This window comes from Puma concolor, chromosome A3 (genome assembly GCF_028749965.1).
Source record: "Puma concolor isolate L17-30 chromosome A3, mPumCon1.1.hap2, whole genome shotgun sequence".
Taxonomy (NCBI): Eukaryota; Metazoa; Chordata; class Mammalia; order Carnivora; family Felidae; genus Puma; species Puma concolor.
Window position 1 is genome coordinate 30,628,334 of NC_141669.1, and position 20,096 is coordinate 30,648,429.

The 20,096-nt window shown below is 40.7% G+C and overlaps 1 protein-coding gene across 2 annotated transcripts in view; it reads left to right on the forward strand.

Annotated features, from left to right (window-relative positions):
* The window catches only part of NDUFAF7 (NADH:ubiquinone oxidoreductase complex assembly factor 7), a 32,810-nt gene that overhangs the window by 7,627 nt on the left and 5,087 nt on the right, over nucleotides 1–20,096 (forward strand). The window contains exons 2-8 of one of the 2 annotated variants that reach the window (XM_025927302.2): nucleotides 398–534; nucleotides 653–1,151; nucleotides 1,444–1,604; nucleotides 14,889–14,969; nucleotides 15,985–16,095; nucleotides 18,900–19,113; nucleotides 19,950–20,008. In XM_025927302.2, the coding sequence (XP_025783087.2) occupies nucleotides 451–534; nucleotides 653–1,151; nucleotides 1,444–1,604; nucleotides 14,889–14,969; nucleotides 15,985–16,095; nucleotides 18,900–19,113; nucleotides 19,950–20,008 (1,209 nt within the window). In that variant the 5' untranslated portion in view covers nucleotides 398–450. The remainder of the gene's footprint in view (nucleotides 1–397; nucleotides 535–652; nucleotides 1,152–1,443; nucleotides 1,605–14,888; nucleotides 14,970–15,984; nucleotides 16,096–18,899; nucleotides 19,114–19,949; nucleotides 20,009–20,096) is intronic. The other variant, XM_086700368.1, reaches the window with a different exon arrangement.

Consider the following 20,096-nt stretch of genomic DNA (forward strand, 5'->3'; position numbering starts at 1 on the left):
CCCCCTCCCCAAGCTATAGTCTCAAACATTTACTAAAAAAATAAGCTAAATTCTGCCAGGTATTTGCTCCAAACCTTTTAAGGTTTTCCATCAAACCCAGGGACAGGCCTACATTCTTACCTTTCTTACTTCATTTCTTACACTCTCTCCTTACCTCACTGGGCCTCAGCTACACTTGACATTTTTGTAGTTCAGAGAGCAGCATGGCTCACTCCTTTCTTTCCTAGTTTTATGCCTAAACATCTCCGTGATGAGTTCCCCGATCACCTCACGTGAAACTGTTACGCCCTTCCCACTAATTACCCTCTTTTCTGATTTTCTTTTTCTCCGTGGCACTACTCAGCATCCGACGTTCTATGCATTCAAAAGTTGGTTACTGTTTCTTTTCCTTAATTAGGATGTAAATTCCGAGAGCGCAGAAGGCTTCTAGAACGCACAGTAAACACGTGCATGTATTCCGTGAGGACAGAAGTTAACGTTCCAACCGCACTGGAGTACAGAACACTGATGCCACGATGTCAGGACCCAAAAAAGGTCAGTCCTCTCTGACCTTATGGAGTGCCAATTATCCATCAGTGAAAATGAGTGACCTACATCCTAAGAAAGGCCACAGCGTAAACACGTTCAATTCTAAAGCACTCTTCTCTCGTAGAGAGCAGTAGAAAAGAAGTGCAGGAAGGGCACAACACAGTTTCGAAGCTGGAATCAGGGTTCAGGACAACCTCCCACGCCACTCGCCGGATCACTTGCGAGACCACCCCGGGCGCCTCTGTCCCCTTGTCTGAGTCCGAGGCCATTACCTTGGTGCCTCCAAGCCGTAATACTTCCTCCAGAGAGAACCCATTTTCGGCTTCATCGTTATCCTCTTCGCTGTCCTCGTCCGGATCTTCTACCGCCTCCTCTCCGCCCCAGGGCCGCTTGGCATGGAACTCCAAAGGCTTCCTGGCGGCCGCCATTACCAGCACAGCACGCGCAAACAGCCCAGAGCCTCTTTTCGTTTGCCTCAGTGACGTACTTCCTGCAGGGGCGGGCCCTCTCCCGGAAATGGCTTTACTCCACACCCCGGGACTGCGCGCTGCAGCCTGCGAAGTTCGGCATGAGAGTCCTTGCAAGGGTAGGCGTGGGGCCGCTGTGCTCCGCGGCTCGCGCGGGTAAGCGTTCGCCTCGCCAGAGCCCCGGTTGCGGTAGAGACTGTCTGGGGTGCCTTCCTCAATTGGGCGCTCCTGGGGTGCAGGACGCCTCTTGGGGGTTTTGAGGTGCAGACGAGTCCAGCCTCAGACCCCAAATGGCTGGTCGCGGGCACTGTGCGTTCCTGCCGGCGCCTGGTGGGCTTGCTTCGTGCGAGGTTAAGAGTTAACGCAGCTGCTTCGGAAGCACTCAGGCTGCTTGCACTTGCAAAGAAATTAAGATTTTTTCATGGTCCCGTTTAACTGTTTTTCGCAGTCATTCCCTGGTTTTGGAGAGGGAAATACTTCAGTTCCGGGAGAGAGTCGGCAGAAAACCAGGTGACACCAATGCTGCGGCATCTTATGTACAAAATCAAAGCAACTGGCCCCATCACTGTGGCTGAGTACATGAAGGAGGTCTTGACCAACCCCGCCAAGGTACCAGTCGGGGAGCCCGAGGACCAGGCCCTGCTCTAGTGGCCTTGAGGTGTGAGCCAGGAGGGGTGTGCACAGGGAAGCCCCAAGTCCAGGCAGCGGTGGTGCCTTCTGCAGGGGAAGAGCCACTCCCACAGACCTGGAGATGGAGAATTAGTGTCAGGTGGTTAGGGATGGATCAAGTCAGTGGCAGTGCCATAAAGAAGAGAGAACGAATTCCAAAGCTGTTCAAGAGGCAGTGTAACCCACTGAATTTAGGAAATGAGGATGTCTTTCCTACCTGGGCTGATTGATGGTAGCTGGTGGTATCATTTCTCTGGGAGAAGGGAATGTAGAAGGAGAAAGAGCAGTAGCCTCTTTAAGAGGGAGGAAAAGGACAGAATTCAATCCAATGTATGAACCTGAAGTGCAGACAGGACTTAAGTGGAAATCTACAATAGGCATCTGGAATTATGAATTTAGTCCTGGAGCTTTGTCTGTGTTGGGATGGCATTAGCAGGCATTGGAAGCATATTCTGGGTTTCCTTTTTGGGAATGGAAGGTCTAGGTTTTACGCTTCAAGGATTAAGCACTGCCCCTGCTCTCTGTCCTGGATTTCCTTCTCTGCTCAACAAAGCCACTTGGTGAAAGCTGGGGTCCTTTTGGTTTAGAATGTATTACCTGTTGATGGGTCGAAATATGAAATCTGGACTTCTGGGGTTTGTTTGGCCTATTGCTGTTGGATGTGGTGAAGGCAGGGATCCTTTCATACCTGTACTCAGTGCTACCACATACCAACAGTTCACATAGGGAGAAACTTTAGAACAAACATCTGTGTGTTAGAGTGAGGGTTCATTCATCATTGATTCAGGCTCCAAAAGGGCCAGGCACTATCTCAGGCACTGGGAATACTGCAGTGGACAGTGGAACATGGCACTTATGTTCTAGTGAGGAAATGATCTATAAATAAGGAAACAAGATAATTATAAATTGTTGCAAGTGCTTCTGAAGGCAAGGAAAAGAAGAAAAAAAAAAAACCTCAACGGGTTGGTGGGGTTGAAAATAAGTGGTGCAGTGGGAGTAGGGGTTGTAAAAGTTCCCTTGGTAGGTAGGTGGCCAGGAAAGGCTAGATGGTTGAGATGGGCCAGCCTGGCCAAGAACTGGGAGTGAGTCCCCGATGGAGGAAGGGGAAGTACAAAGTTTTAGAGCTGGCCAATGTCTTGGCATTCACAGGGGAAAAAAAGGCACCAGTATGGCTGGTGGGTGGTGACTGGGTGTGGCAGGTAATGGTGAGGAAAATAGATGAGTTTGAGGGAGGAGCCAGTTCATTCAAGGCTTTCCTGGAATTTAGACTTTTGTGTTAGTGCAAGGGGAGAACATTAGGAGGTGCATTTGATGCACATTGGTGATGACATCCAGGCGGAGACAGCAAGTGAGCAGCTGGCTGTAAGGGTCTAGAGTTCTTGAGAAAGATTGGATATGCATATATTAATTTGTTCACCAGCGTATGGATGGTGTTAAAATCCAAGGAATCTGAAAGAATATATTTAGAGAACCGAAGGTTACCCCGGATTAAGCCTTGAGGAAACTCTTTGAATTTAGAGTAAAGGCTTTTTTTTTTTTTAAATCAGCCTTAATTTTTATTTAAAATTTGTTAAACCTTTTTTTTTTAATTGGAGCATAGTTGATACAATGTCCCAGTAGTTTCAGGTGTACAACATGGTGATTTCGATGACTGTACCTTATACTATGCTCACCACAAACGTAGCTACCATTTGAAAGTAGAGTTTCTTAACCTAGGGATCCTTGAATAGAAACGGGGCTGTGACCTTGGATGGGAATAAAAATTACACCATTTGCATTAGCTTCTTTTTTTCCCCCCATTTTTACTGAGAAATTATTGATGTACGTCACTGTATAAGCTTAAGGGGTACAGCATGATGGCTTGATGTGCACATGTTGTGACATTACCACAGTGAATTCAGTTAATATCCACCTTATGTAGATACATTAAGAAGAAAGGAAACAAAAAGGGAGAAAAATTTTTGTCTTGTAATGAGAACTCTTAGGATTTACTTTTTTTTTTTTAATTTAATCTTTTGTTTTTTAAAATTTACATCTAAACTAGTTAGCATATAGTGAAACAATGATTTCAGTAGATTCCTTAGTGCTCCTTACCCATTTAGCCCATCCCCCCTCCCACAACCCCTCCAGCAACCCTCAGTTTGTTCTCCATATTTATGAGTCTCTTCTGTTTTGTACCCCTCCCTATTTTAAATTATTTTTGTTTCCCTTCCCTTATGTTCATCTGTTTTGTCTCTTAAAGTCCTCATGTGAGTGAGGTCCTATGATTTTTGTCTTTCTCTGACTAATTTCACTTAGCATAGTACCCTCCAGTTCCATCCACGTAGTTGTAAATGGCAAGATTTCATTTATTGCTTGCTAATACTACATTGAATACATATACCACATCTTTTTTTTTCTTTTCTTTTTCTTTTTTTTTTTTTTTTTTTTACCACATCTTCTTTATCCATTCATCCTTTGATGGACATTTGGGCTCTTTCCATACTTTGGCTATTGTTGATAGTGCTGCTATAAACATGAGGTTGCATGTGTCCCTTTGAAACAGCACACCTGTATCCTGTGGATAAATGCCTAGGAGTGCAATTGCTGGGTCGTGGGTAGTTCTATTTTTAGTTTTTTGAGGAACCTCCATACTGTTTTCCAGAGTGGCAGCACCAGCTTGCATTGCCACCAACGATGCAAAAGAGATCCTCTTTCTCCACATCCTCGCCAACATCTGTTGTTGCCTGAGTTGTTAATGTTAGCCATTCTGACAGGTGTAAGGTGGTATCTCATTGTGGTTTTGATTTGTATTTCCCTGATGATGAGTGATATTGAGCATTTTTTCATGTGTCGGTTGGCCATCTGGATATCTTCCTTGGAGAAGCGTCTTTTCATGTCTTTTGCCCATTTCTTCACTGGCTTATTTGTTTCTTGGGTGTTGAGTTTGATATAGATTGTAGAAAACTGTAGATTTTCGATACTAACCCTTTATCTGATATGTCATTTGCAAATATCTTCTCCCATTCTGTCGGTTGCCTTTCAGTTTTGCTGATTGTTTCCTTTGCTGTGCAGAAGCCTTTTATTTTGATGAGGTCCCAGTAGTTCATTTTTGCTTTTGTTTCCCTTGCCTCTGGAGACGTGTTGAGTAAGAAGTTGCTGTGGGCAAGATCAGAGAGGTTTTTGCCTGCTTTCTCCTTGAGGATCTTGATGGCTTCCTGTCTTACATTGAGGTCTTTCATCCACTTTGAGTTTATTTTTGTGTATGGTGTAAGAAAGTGGTCCATGTTCATTCTTCTGCATGTCGCTGTCCGGTTTTCCCAGCACCACTTGCTGAAGAGACTGTCTTTATTCCATTGGATATTCTTTCCTGCTTTGTCAAAGATTAGTTACCCATACGTTTGTGGGTCCATGTCTGGGTTCTCTATTCTGTTCCATTGATCTGAGTGTCTGTTCTTGTGCCAGTACCATACTGTCTTGATGATTACAGCTTTGTAGTATAGCTTGAAGTCTGGGATTGTGATGCTTCCTGCTTTGGTTTTCTTTTTCAAGATTGCTTTGGCTATTCGGGGTCTTTTCTGGTTCCATACAAATTTTAGGATTGTTTGCCCTAGCTCTGTGAAGAATGCTGGTGTTGTTTTGATAGGGATTGCATTGAATATGTAGATTGCTTTGCATAGTATCGACATTTTAACAATATTTGTTCTTCCTATCCAGGAGCATGGAATCTTTTTACATTTCTTTGTGTCTTCTTCAATTTGTTTCATAAGGTTTCTATAGTTTTCACCTCTTTGGTGAGATTTATTCCTAGGTATTTTGTAGGTTTTTTGTGCAACTGTAAATGGGATTGATTCCTTGATTTTCTGTCGCTTCATTGTTGGTGTATAGGAATGCAACCGATTTCTGTGCATTGATTTTATATCCTGCAACTTTGCTGAATTCATGAATCAGTTCTAGCAGTTTTCTGGTGGAATCTTTTGGGTTTTCCATATAGACTATCATGCCATCTGCGAAGAGTGAAAGTTTGACCTCTTCCTGGCTGATCTGGATGCCTTTTATTTCTTTGTGTTGTCTGATTGCAGAGGCTAAGACTTCCAATACTATGTTGAACAACACTGGTGAGAGTGGATATCCCTGTTTTGTTCCTGAGCTTGGGGGGAAAGCTCTCAGTTTTTCCCCATTTTGAGGATGGTATTAGCATTGGGTCGTTCATATATGGCTTTTATGATCTTGAGGTATGATCCTTCTATCCCTACTTTCTTGATGGTTTTTATCAAGAAAAGATGCTGTGTTTTGTCAAATGCTTTCTCTGCATCTATTGAGAGGATCATATGGTTCTTATCCTTTCTTTTATTGATGTGATGAATCATGTTGTTTTGTGGATATTAAACCAGCTCTGCATCCCAGGTATAAATCCCACTTGGTTGTAGTGAATAATTTTTTTAACGTATTGTTGGATCCGGTTGGCTAATATCTTGTTGAGGATTTTTGCATCCATATTCATCAGGGAAATTGGTCTATAGTTCTCCTTTTTAGTGGGGTCTCTTTCTGGTTTTGGAATGAAGGTAATGCTGGCATCATAGGAAGAGTTGGGAAGTTTTCCTTCCATTTCTATTTTTTGGAAAAGCTTCAAGAGAATTGGTGTTAACTCTTCCTTAAATGTTTGGTAGAATTCCCCTGGAAAGTCATCTGGCCCTGGACTCTTGTTTTTTGACAGATTTTTGATTACTAATTCGATTTCCTTACTGGTTAAGGGTCTGTTCAAATCTATTTCTTCCTGTTTCAGTTTTGGTAGTGTATATGTTTCTAGGAATTTGTCCATTTCTTCCAGATTACCCATTTGATTGGCATATAATTGCTCATAATATTCTCTTATTATTGTTTTTATTTCTGTTGTGTTGATTGTGATCTCTCCTTTTTCATTCTTGATTTTATGTATTTGGGTCCTTTTTCTTCTTGATCAGACTGGCTAGTGGTTTATCAATTTTGTTAATTCTTTCCAAGAAATTTGTTAATCAAATTTTATTAATTCTGGTTTCATTGATCTGTTCTACTGTCTTTTTGGTTTCGATAGCATTAATTTTGGCTCTAATTTTTATTATTTCTTGTCTTCTGCTGGTTTGGGGTTTTATTTGCTGTTCTTTTTCCAGCTCCTTAAGGTGTAAGATTAGGTTGTGTATCTGAGATCTTTTTTCCTTCTTTAGGAAGGCCTGGATTGCTATATACTTTCCTCTTATGACCGCCTTTGCTGCATCCCAGAGGTTTTGGGTTGTGGTGCTATCATTTTCATTGACTTCCATATACTTTTTAATTTCCTCTTTAACTGCTTAGTTAGCCCATTCATTCTTTAGTAGGATGTTCTTCAGTCTCCAAGTATTTGTTACCTTTCCAAATTTTTTCTTGTGGTTGATTTTGAGTTTCATAGCATTGTGGTCTGAAAATATGCACGGTATGATCTTGATCTTTTTGTACTTACTTAGGGCTGATTTGTGTCCCAGTATATGGTCTATTCTGGAGAACATTCCATGTACACTGGAGAAGAATGTATATTCTACTGCTTTAGGATGAAATGTTCAGAATATATCTGTTAAGTCCATCTGGTCCAATGTGTCATTCAAAGCCATTGTTTCCTTGATGATTTTTAAAAAAATTTTTTTTTAACATTTATTCATTTTTGGGGGACAGAGACAGAGCATGAGCGGGGAAGGGGCAGAGAGAGAGGGAGACACAGAATCCGAAGCAGGCTCCAGGCTCTGAGCTGTCAGCACAGAGCCCGATACGGGGCTCAAACTCATGAACTGCGAGATCATGACCTGAGCTGAAGTCAGACGCTCAACCAACTGAGCCACCCAGGCACCCCTCCTTGTTGATTTTTTGATTAGATGATCTGTCCAATGTTGTGAGTGGGGTGCTGAAGTCTCCTACTATTATGGTATTACTATCAATGAGTTTCTTTATGTTTGTGATTAATTGATTTATATATTTGGGTGCTTCCACATTTGGCACATAACTGTTTACAATTGTTAGGTCTTCTTGCTCTGTAGACCCCTTGATTATGATATAATGCCCTTCTGCATCTCTTGATACAGTCTTTATTTTAAAGTCTAGCTTGTCTGATATAAGTATGGCTACTCTGGCTTTCTTTTGTTGACCATTAGCATGGTAGATGGTTCTCCATACCCTTATTTTCAATCTGTAGGTGTCTTTAGGTCTAAAGTGGGTCTCTTGTAAACAGCATATAGATGGGTCTTGTTTTCTTATCCATTCTGTTACCCTATGTATTTTGATTGGAGCATTGAGTCCATTGACATTTAGAGTGAGTACTGAAAGATATGAATTTATTGCCATTTTGATGCTTGTAGAGTTGGAGTTTCTGGTGGTGTTCTGTGGTCCTTTCTAATCTTTTGTTGTTTTTGGTGTGTGTGTGTGTGTGTTTTCATCTTTTCTCCCCTCAGAAAGTCCCCCTTAAAATTTCTTGCAGGGCTGGTTTAATGGTCACAAACTCTTTTAATTTTTGTTTGTCTGGGAAACTTTTTATCTCTCTATTTTGAATGACAGCCTTGCTGGATAAAGAATTCTTGGCTGCATATTTTTCTGATTCAGCACATTGAATATATCCCGCCACTCCTTTCTGGCCTGCCAAGTTTCTGTGGATTGGTCTGCTGCAAACCTGAGCTGTCTTCCCTTGTATGTTAGGGACTTTTTTTCCCTTGCTGCTTTCATGATTCTCTCCTTCCCTAAGTATTTTGTGAATTTGACTATTTGACTATTTGACTTATTGATGGTCGGTTTTTGTTGAATCTAATGGGAGTCCTCTGTGCTTTCTGGATTTTGATGTCTGTGTCTTTCCCCAGGTTAGGAAAGTTTTCCACTATTATTTGCTCACATAACCCTTCTACCCCTGTTTCTCTCTCTTCCTTTTCTGGGACCCCTATGATTCTGATGTTGTTCCTTTTTAATGAGTCACTGATTTCTCTAATTCTTAAATCATGCTCTTTTGCCTTAATCTCCCTCTTTTTTTCTGCTTCGTATTCTCTATAAGTTTGACCTCTATATCACTGATTCTCTGTTCTGCCTTGTCCATCCTTGCCGCTGCTGCATCTATCCATGATTGCGGCTCAGTTAAAGCATTTTTAATTTCATTCTGGCTATTTTTTACTTCATTTATATCTACAGAAAGGGATTCTAATCTATTTTCGACTCCAGCTAGTATTCTTATTATCATGATTCTAAATTCTGGTTCAGACATCTTGCTTGTATCTGTGTTGGTTGAATCCCTGGCTGTTGTTTCTTCGTGCTCTTTCTTTTGGGGTGAATTCCTTTGTTTTGTCATTTTGAAGGGAGAAAAGGAATTAATGAGGTAGAAAAATTGAAATTAAAAAAATTAAAATTAAAAAAATAGTAAAGTTAAACATTAAAAACACACACATACACACAAATCAAATAGATAATGCTAGATCCTAGGTGTGTTTTGGTCTGGGTGTTGAAGGTGGTTTGACAGATTAGAGAAAAAAAAGGGGGGGGAAGGAAATCGTTTGAGAATTTGAAAAAATGAATACACTGAAGTAGACTAAAATGAGATGATGGGGGTAAAATAGAATTTGAAATAATATGCACAAAAATCAAGAATATAGTAGAAAAAATATTTTTAATAAAAGTTAAAAATAAATATGAATTTTTTCATTTTCTGTATTTAAGAAAAAAGAAAAGAAATGAAAAAGAAAAAATAAAATCGTTTGAAAATTTGAAAAAGTGAATACGCTGTAGTAGACTAAAATAAAATGGTGGAAGTAAAATAGAATTTGAAAAAATTTACATAAAAGCCAAAAATATAGTAACAAAAATTAAATAAGAATATTTTTAATAGAAATTGAGAGTAAAAATGAAGTTTTTCTGCATTCAAGAAAAAGAAAGGAAATGGAAAAGAGAAAAAGAAAGAAAAAAAAGATTGTATGAAAATTTGAAAGATTGTATGAATACGCTGAAGTAGACTAGAATGATGGAAGTAAAATACAATTTGAAAAAATTTACACAAAAGTAAAAAATATAGTAATAAAAATAAAGATATTTTTAATAAGAATTGAAAATAAAAATGAGTTTTTTCTTTTTCTGTATTCAAGAAAAGAATTGTAAAAGAGAAAAAGAAAAAAAAGAAAGAAAATTGAATAGATGAACCTGCTAACAGATTGAAGTAGGACTGAAATTGTTTCATTTTTCCCCTAGAAGTCAGTCTATGTAGCTCTTTATAGTCCATAAATTAAGCCGATGGTGAGACTTGTGTTCTTTTTTTTTAAAAATTTTTTTTTTTTTCAACGTTTATTTATTTTTGGGACAGAGAGAGACAGAGCATGAACGGGGGAGGGGCAGAGAGAGAGGGAGACACAGAATTGGAAACAGGCTCCAGGTTCTGCGCCATCAGCCCAGGGCCTGACGCGGGGCTCGAACTCACGGACCGCGAGATCGTGACCTGGCTGAAGTCCGACGCTTAACCGACTGCGCCACCCAGGCGCCCCGAGACTTGTGTTCTTAAAGAGCAAGGTTGGCCCAGTTGGGTGGGGCTCAGTGTAACAGCTCTGCTCTCCACTAGATGGCGCTGCTAGCCTATTGGGGTGGATTGTTGCGGCACTTGCAGGTGCATATGCGCATGCACGGGAGTGGAGAAAATGGTGCCTCGCGACTACCCAGTCTGTTCTCCCGGATCAGCAATCGCACACCCATCCTCTGTCTTCAGCTCTTGTCCACTCCCCGCTTTTTCACTCTCCATGATCAGGCCCCAGGCAGTACCTCTCTCCCAAGTTTTGTCTCAGATGCGGCTGTTTTCCCTGGCCCCTTACTTCTGAAGGACTGTGGCTTTGACCCATTGTGCCCCTCTGCACGATGGTCTCACTGAGCGATAGCCGAATGAGCAGTGGCCGAACGTCATCTGCACCCAGGAACGCCTGCTGTATCCTGCTGTTGCCGATGTCCTGAGGCTGCAGCCAGGTGCAAGCCTGTCCCAGAAAATGGTCGCAAGACAGTGTAGCGCAGCATTTCAGGGATTATGGAAAATCACAACACACATCTGGCACCAGGCCTCACTCTCAATGGCCTTGCCCCAGCACCAGCGAATGTGGCTGCCTTCTGGGGTCTACTGGGACCAGGTGGCTTCAACAGTCTCTACCAAATGTCCTTTCATCAGTGGAACCACTTTTCCCTGTGTGGCCCAAGAACCTCCCGGACCCCACTCTGTTCCTGGAGATTCGCCCTTCCCACCGGAGCACCGCCAGGTATTGAGCGGCTGAGTTGCAGCCTTTGTGCTCCCCATGTTTACAGTCTTAATGGAATTTAAACCCTCTCCTTTCTCCCTTTTTAATTTAGTCCCTGCGGCTGTTTCCAATTTTCCACTTTGTCCTCTAGCTGCTTTTAGATACTTTTAGATACTTTTCCCGTATCCGCGCCCCCCCCCCCCCACCCCGCCTCCGGTCTCCATCCTCTCTCCACCCGCAAAAGTGGTTCCCTACCTTCCACGGCTTCTCGCTTCCCAAGTTCAGCTCTCCACGCCGTGTGCCTGCTGAATTCTGTGGTTCAGGCTGTGCAGATTGTTGTGTTAATCCAATCAGTTTTCTAGGTGTGTAGAATGGTTTAGTGTTGGTCTCGTCTGGCTGTATTTTGTGGACACGAGACATGCAAAAAGCTTCCATGCACTTCCGCCATCTTGCCTCCTCCCCTCTCTTTAACATTTCTTGTCAGGCCAGTTTGGTAATGATGATCTCCTTTATCTTGTTTTGGAAATTCTTTGTCTCTCCTTCTATTCTGAATTTTAATCTTGCATGGTAGAGTATTCTTGGTTGTAGGTCTTTTCTTTTCAGTGCTTTTAATGTAGCACTCCTTTGTTCCCTGTAAAGTTTCTGCTGAAAAATCAGCTCATAGCCTTATGAGGTTTCCCTTGTATGTTACAGTTTTCTCTTGCTTCTTTAAAAAAACATTTTTTTTTTAAATGTTTGTTTAGTTTTAAGAGAGAATGAGCTGGGTAGGAGCAGAGAGAGGGAGACACAGAATCCAAAGCAGACTTCAGGCTCTGAAGTGTCAGCACAGAGCCCAATACGGGGCTCAAAGTCATGAAATGCAAGATCGTGACCTGAGCCAAAGTCGAATGGTTAACTGACTGAGCCACCCAGGGGCCCCTCTTGCTGCTTCGAAGAGTGCTCTATCGGGGCACCTGGGTGGCTCAGTCGGTTAAGCGTCTGACTTCAGCTTAGGTCATGATCTCATGGTTCATGAGTTCAAGCCCCACGTTGGGCTCTGTGCTGACAGCTTGGAGCCTGGAGCCTGCTCCGGATTCTGCACCTCCTTCTCTCTCTGTTCCTTCCCTGCTCTCACTCTGTCTCTCTCTCTCTCAAAAATAAAGAAAGATTTTAAAAAAATGAAAAAAGAAAAGACTGTCTTTATCATTACTTTATGCGGTTTTAATTATTATGTGTCTTGTTGTGTACCTCCCTGGTTTGTCTTGTTAGGTGTTCTGTGTGCTTCCTGGATGTCTGCTTTCTTCCTCAGATTAGGGAAGTTTTCAACTATTATTTCTTGAAATAAGATTTTCGCCAACCTCTCTCTCTCATCCTTCTGGGATTCCTAATAATGTGAATGCTATTATGCCTGAAGATGTTGCAGAATTCCTTTAACTTATTCTCATTTAAAAAAAAATTTTTTTAAAGGCTTATTTATTTTGAAAGAGAGAAAGACAGAGCACGAGCAGGGGAGGGGCAGAGAGAGAGAGAGGGAGACACAGAATCTAAACAGGCTTCAGACTCTGAGCTGTCAGCACAGAGCCCGATGTGGGGCTTAAACCTATGAGCTGTGAGATCATGACCTGAACCTAAGTTGTATGCTCAACCAACTGAACCACCTAGGCACCCCTAAATTCTTTTTCTTTTTGGTCTTCAGTTTGTTTGCTTTTCATTACCCTGTTGGATTACTAATCTGTCCTGCATCCTCTAATCTGCTGTTGAGTCCCTCTAGGATATTTTTCATTTTAGTTATTATATTCTTCAGCTCTGACTGGTTCTTTTTGAATATTTTCTGTCTTCTTTTGAAGTTCTCAGTGCATTCATTCACTCTTAAGTCTGAGTTTCTTTATGGCCATTACTTTGAACTCTTTATTATTAGGGTTATTGCTTATCTGAGTTTCATTTAGCTGTTTTTTCTGTGATTTTGCTTTGTTCTTTCATTTGGGACATAGTCCTCTGTCCCCTCATTTTGTTTCACTCTCTGTGTTTGTATATATGTATTTGTTAAACCAGCTACATCTTTTGGTCTTGAAAGTAGTGGCCTTGTGTAAAACAGGTCTTCTGGTACCTTATGTGCGGTCTCCCCTGGTCACCAGAACCAGATGCTCCAAGGATATCCCTTGTGTGGCTGCATGTGCCCTCCTGTTTATATACCACAGTTTCTTTATCCATTCATCCATTGATGGACACAGGCTGTTGCCATGTCTTGCCTGTTATAGACAGTGCTGCTGTGAACATGGAGGTGCAGGTCTCTTTTCGAGGTAGTGTTTTCATTTTCTTTGGATATATTCTAGAAGTGGAATTGCTGAATCATATGGTATTCTATTTTAAAGTTTTTGAGGATCTTCCATACTGTTTTCCATGGTGGCTGTACCATTTTACAGTCCCACCAACAGTGCACAAGGGTTCCCTTTTCTCCACATCCACACCAACATTTGTCATCTCTTGTGTTTTTGATGGTGACCTAACATGAGGTGGTATCTCGTGGGTTTAATTTGCATTTACTTCCTTAGCTTCTGAAAGTTAGCATTTCTCTCATTATGAACAGAGGAGACATCCTGTGGCATCAGTAATACCTGTGACTTTAACATTAGTGGAAATCACTGATGTTGTCATACCCAACAGAGTGATCGTAGGTATCTCACAATACCATTGTGCTCATCCGTATTTCAAAACTTTGTTACTTATTGGACCTTAAGTTTGGCTTTATTAACATACTTCTAAAGCTGCATATATATTATTATATCATCAGTTTAGTTTTTAAATATTGGATAAGTATTTTTTTTTTTTAACCCTATGTGTTTTAAAGTCTTGCATTTAAAAACATTGTATGAAGGGATCCATAGCCTTCATTAGGCTACCAGAGTGGTTTGTAATGCACCACAAAAACATCCCTGCAATCTTCACTTATGAAGAGAGAGGCTAGAGGGGGAGATGCTGTATGAAGTGAAAAGTTGTTTTCTGTTTTTTTTTTTAAGTTGAGAGTGACTCAAGTATATTTCTGCTGCTGAGAGAGGGAAGTTAAAGCTATAAGAGAAGGGGATGATAACAAGATCCTGGCCTATGAGGGCTGTGTGAGGAGAGGCAGTGGTCCAGAGCACAGGTGGTGGGATTAGGTTTGGGTAAGAGCAGAAGGTGAAGGCATTTCATCCTTTGAGTTCCGAGGAACGAATGGGAGCAGGTGGAGGCCAGTTGGGGTCAGGAAGCTGAGTCAGTCCTATTTTGTAACATTCGTTACTTCCTGTGTAGACTGGAGCCCAGGTCACCTGCAAAGAGTAAGATGGTGAAAGAAGGGGCTTGAGGAGCATAGAGGAATTTTTAACAGAATTCTTGAGTATTTCTTGAAGTTTAGACAGTATGCTGAAACTTGGAATAGTATGGTAAATAAGATAGTTCTCTATCCCGAATAACTGTGTTTCTTGGTGAGGAACACAGATACATAAATAAATAAGCACATGAAAGGAAGCACTGCATTTAGTCTGAAGTTGGAGGGCTGGAAGAGGAGGTCAGGGAAGGTGACATTTGAGCAGATATTCACTTTTATTGAGTGTAAGATTGCCAGGGAGAAACAGGCAGGGAGAAAGGAGAGCATCTGCAATGGCATGGATTTGTGGACAAAGAGGGCTAATTAAAAAAAAAAAAAACAACAAAAAAACTTTTCTTGGAAATATAAACACAGTAAGCAGGATCTTACTGTGTTGGGTGTTGGGAGCAGGGAGGGGCTGGCAGGTGTGGAGATGGATGTGGTGTGGCTTCTGCCTTGATGGTTAAGGAGGGGTCATGTTGGGATAGTATAGTTCTGCAATGTGATTGGTGCTGTGTAAAGTTTAAATCAAGTCACAGTGCTTATGTTTATTTAGAAGACGGAACTTTCTCACCAAATGATTATGTCATTGTATACGTTATGTAAGATTCTGGAGGGGTGTTTTACAAAACTTACTTGAAAGTTAATCCATTTTCTCCACTTTCTCTTTTTACTCAGGGATATTACGTGTATCGTGACATGCTAGGAGAAAAAGGAGATTTCATTACTTCACCGGAAATAAGTCAGATCTTTGGGGAGGTAATCGTCAATTTCAACTATAAAAGAAGCTAATATCTGGGCGCCTAGGTGGCTCAGTTGGTTAAGTGTCTGACTCTTGATTTTGGCTCAGGTTATGATCTAACAGTTCGTGAGCTCGAGCCCTGCGTTGGGCTGTGTGCTAAAGGTGCAAAAAAAGCCTGCTTGGGATTCTGTCCCTCTGTCTTTGCACACCTCTCTCTCTCTCTCTCTCTCTCTCTCTCTCTCTCTCTCTCTCTCAAAACAAACATTAATTAAAACTAGTATCACAAACACTTGAGAGCAGATCAGGTTGTATTCTTCTGTAGTAAGTAGTCTTTTACACCTTTGCTTTTGTGATTCATCAAAAGTTCTAATTTTTAATCATTTATATGCTGGAGGAATACAGAATAATAGAGAAAAGAGAGAGAGAAAAGTGAAGGGAGAAAAGTTGCAAAACCCTGAGGAGTTCGTGGGGCGAGATGTGGTCTCAGGCCCCACCCTGCCGTGGTTGTACCGTAGTTCCAGTGGAAACCCCCCTCACAAATTTTCAATTCTCCTCAGGAATTCCAGTTCATTGATTTCCACATAAAAACCCCCGATGAATTTAGAAATAGAAAGTAGTACACAAGAGGAAGTGGAATCCAGGTATTAAAAATGGTAATTGTGCCTAAAAAGCCATGTAATCGTATCAGTCATATGAATGTAAAGAAATGGCATCATCTTATTTCATATGTCTGTCTGCTGTCCCAACAGCAGCACCTTTCTGGAAGTGCTAGCCTCTTCCTTGTGTCAGGGGACCTCTTACAGTGGGGCTGCCTTTTAATGGTGCTCTGTTACTAGGCTTCCTAAGTGGTGTCTTTTGTAATGCCGCCTCCATGAGGCTTCTGGGTGTGCATACATATATGTACATAGTAAATGACATACATGTGGTCATTGGCAAATATTTTGCTTTCTGGCATAAAATGCATATTTCCTTGGAGTTTTATATACTTTTACGCTATAATATTTTAGTATAGTTTTTTTTTCCTTGTCCCAGCTGCTAGGTATATGGTTCATTAGTGAATGGATGGCCACTGGAAGAAATGCAGCTTTCCAACTGGTGGAACTGGGCCCAGGCAGGGGTACCCTCTTGGGAGATATTTTGAGGGTAAGTAATAAAAGGAACGTCTTCAGAGTCTCGTGTACTTGCCTGAACCTTTGTTCTTTTGATTTGTTTGCAAACTTCATTGACTTCAGTGGCTTTTGGTCCTCCCTCCTTACCTCCTCTTTCTCCGCTAAAATACAATGTCAGAATGATATAATGAATCATTACTTATTGTTGTCTGTTTGTAATCTAAAAAGTGAGGGTAGAGGAGAATGTGAAAGGGAAAAGTTTAAAACCTTTAGAAGACATCATGGGAGAACATATTTGTCTTCTAGGTGGGAAAAGAATTTGTGAATTATATAAAGGTAGAAGCTGTAAAGGTAAAGGTGAATAGAGGAATAATTTCAACTACATTAAATTTAAGAAGTTATTGTTCTTTAAAGAAATTAGGAATTTTTTATTCTTCAAAGACACTGTAGGGGCGCCTGGGTGGCTCAGTTGGTTTAGCGTCCGACTTCAGCTCAGGTCATGATCTCATGGTCTGTGAGTTCCAGCCCCGCGTCAGGTTCTGTGCTGACAGCTCAGAGCCTGGAGCCCTCTTTGTCTGCCCCTCGCCCGCTCATGCTCTGGTTCTCTCTCAAAAATAAACAAGCATTAAAAAAAATTTTCAAAAGACACATAAAGAGAGTGATAAGACAAGCTGCAAAATGGGAGGAGTTCTTTGCAACACATAAAGAACTGGTAGTTAGCATACATGAAGAATTCCTTTCAATCATTAAGAAGGTGACAGATAACTCAATAGAAAAGTCAGGCTAAAGATGTGAACAGGGCCTTCATGAAAGAGGAAATCCTCATGGGCAGTAAAAACAAAAAGATGCTCAGACTGATTGGTAGTCAAGGAAATGAAAGTTAAAATCAGAGTGAGATACCACTGTGTCCGCAAGATTAGCACATTTGGCATCACCAAGGGTTGTTGAAGATGGAGAGATGGGGAGCAATGGGGACTCGCAGACACTGTTTGTAAGAGTGTAATTTGGGGTAAGCACTTTGAGACGTGCTTATTGGGCATCGTCTGCTAACGTCACAGTAACATACTGTATGAGCCAGCAGCACTTTTACTGCTAGACGTGTGCCCTACAGGAGCTAGTGCAGATGTGTACCAGGAAACATGGTCAAGAAGACAGCAGCATTGTTTAGAAGAGCAAAAAAAATGGAAACAACCCAAATGCCTATCAATGGGAAAATAGATCAATAAATTGTGGTACAGTCAGACACACAGTGGAACATCAAGGGTTGTGAAACTGCATGAAATCACAGCAGAATGCACAACACTCAGATGGACCTCAGAGTCTTGTGAGTGAAAATAACAATTTGTAAAAGAATCCGGATCATATGATTGTATCTATATAAAATCCCCAAATGTCAATATTCAACAATTTGTGTTTGGTGATACAAATGCAATTAGGAACATTTATAAAGAAAAAGCAGGAAATGATGGTGGTGGCATCTGAGGGTGAGGGAGGACACGTTTTCGAAGGGAAGGGTCGTGTCACTTTAACCAAAGATGCGGTATCTTTCCATGTATTGTTGTTTCTAGCACTCTACCTAATGTTTTGTAAAAACACTAAAGAGGAGGAATATTGTTTATAGTACATGATAAGTAATTGTGTTTGTTAAACTTTTGTAGTTACACTGTTTTGGAATCCATTAGGCTTTTAAAAACAAAAACACATATTCAGTATACATTTGAATGTCTTGATGCAGTATGATTTTTGCTTGAAATTTGGAATCAAAGGATTTAAAAAAACGTATAACATCTGACAGATAATCCTGATTATATCATATTTGGGGGTAAAAGAAATGAACCACTGTTTTAGGTTTCCAGTGTTCTATTTTATCGCTTTAAATTGGCAAAGTCATTTGAATACAAAATACTTAATAAGGTTCTCAAATAATATTGTCTTGTTTCAGGTACAATAAAAATCAAGCCCACAGCTCTTAAAATGCATACAGGATGCTTCTTTAGATCAAGTCCTAAGAACTTTAAAAAGCTAAAGAATTTAAAAGAATGTTAAGAAAATGGACAAGACATAATTATGGACTTGTTTTCATTTTTTGATCATAATTTCTGAAGGATTTTTCTCTTGGGAAGTTTTCCATTTGTAGTTTCATTTCCAAACGAAATTTGGAAAAATTGTCTTATTATTAGCCTATACCTGCTTATTCAGATCTCAAAAATAGGAGGCAAATCAGCAGTGAAAATTACATTCAAATGAAAAATACTATTGGCGTACTTTATGCCTTGGCATTGAATTTTTAGCATTGAGATAATGATAAAATATCAGTGTACTCCTTTTTTCTTCATGTTTACAACAGTTATAAATGTGTGTGGCTAAAAAAAATTAAAAATTGAAAGAACTGCGAAGTTAAACTGTCAAGTTTTTAGTGCCCTTCGAATTTGATTTCCTGAGAACACAGTTGCAACATCTCAAAGATGAGATTATTTCATAGACATAGCAGCTTCATAAAATCAGGGGGATATATACATTTCATGTTTTTGTTCTCTCTTTAGACTCCCTAGTCCGATTATTTACTGGATGCTGAATCGTTAATGTTTGTTTGTTAGTCTTAATTCTAATTTTTCTCATTAGGAAACCAAATTGTGCATTGTTCGTCTTTCATGTAGACTGTAATAACTGATAGCTTATGAATCTCACGGACTGCTGAAGAGTGGCTTGTGTGAAGTTCCTCTGAAACCAAATTTTACTTCTGTGACATGAGCAAAGTGTTAAGGGAAATGGTTAGAAAACCTAAAATCTACTCAACACATTGTATTTTGCCATTTTTTTCTTTCTTTTTGTATTTAGGTGTTCAGTCAGCTGGGATCTGTGCTGAAAAACTGTGACATTTCAATACATCTGGTAGAGGTGAGCGAAAAACTGAGTGAGATTCAAGCATTAACACTGACTGAAGAGAAGGTCCCTCTAGAGCGAAATCCTGGATCCCCCGCGTATATGAAAGGTGTTACTAAATCTGGGATTCCAATTTCCTGGTACCAAGATCTGCAAGATGTTCCAAAAGGTAATTGGTTTACACTGCGTGATGAGCTAATTTTGATTACCACCCATCCCAGTGATGATAGGCGACTACAAACGTGTAGAGCACTATAGTACGTTGACGCGATGCCACCAGGACCCTTACTCATAGGGAATAGCAAATTTGTTTCTAGAAAGTAGCATTGTATTAAAAAAATAACATGCCTAATAATGAGAAATGCCTTTCATATGGTTTTGCACAAAAATGTAGATAGATCCCTATTGTACCTTTAAGTTTTTCCTGACCCCTAAGATAGCACTGTCGCTGAGGCAGTCCAAGGCGGTGGGGACTGATGGAAGCAGAGTTAGGTGGTTTGAGTTTAACTGTCTCATCTTTTGAACATCCTTGCTTACCTTCAGAGAGGTGGGAAAATCCCTGCACTCGCCTGGGACCATCCACTATGTTGATGGACCTCTGCTCCCACCTAAAGTGGTGGTCTGACCTTGGCAAGCCACCTCGGCGAGTCCTGGGCTCAGCTGTCTCAGATGATTTTAGGAAGTTCAAAGCCTCTTTTAGCTAACAAATTTGGGTTCTAATTTCTTTCATGCCCTGTGATGAATAAAGGGTTAAATTGATAATTGGGATGTTTTGGCCGTCGGGTCCGGATATGTGGAAAATGAGGACGGTAGTAATTGGTCTTGAGCGTGTTCTCAGAGTAGGCGAAGCAGTGCCTGAGGTGGATGATCTCTGGTAGCGATGGTTGTGGAAGCCACCTCAGGTTCCTACTCGATCCGCTAGGCGCTTTCTTTTGTTGATGTTCAAAAGAACGATTAGATGTTGCCTTAATGCTGAAACTATTTTTTCCTTCTGTTTTTAAATAGGGTACAGCTTTTATCTTGCGCATGAATTTTTTGATGTTCTTCCTGTGCATAAGTTTCAGGTATTGACAGGATAAAGTCATATTTATAATTGAATAACAAAGGGGCTTATGTTGGAAGAATAAACGTGAATGGTATTTGATTACTGTT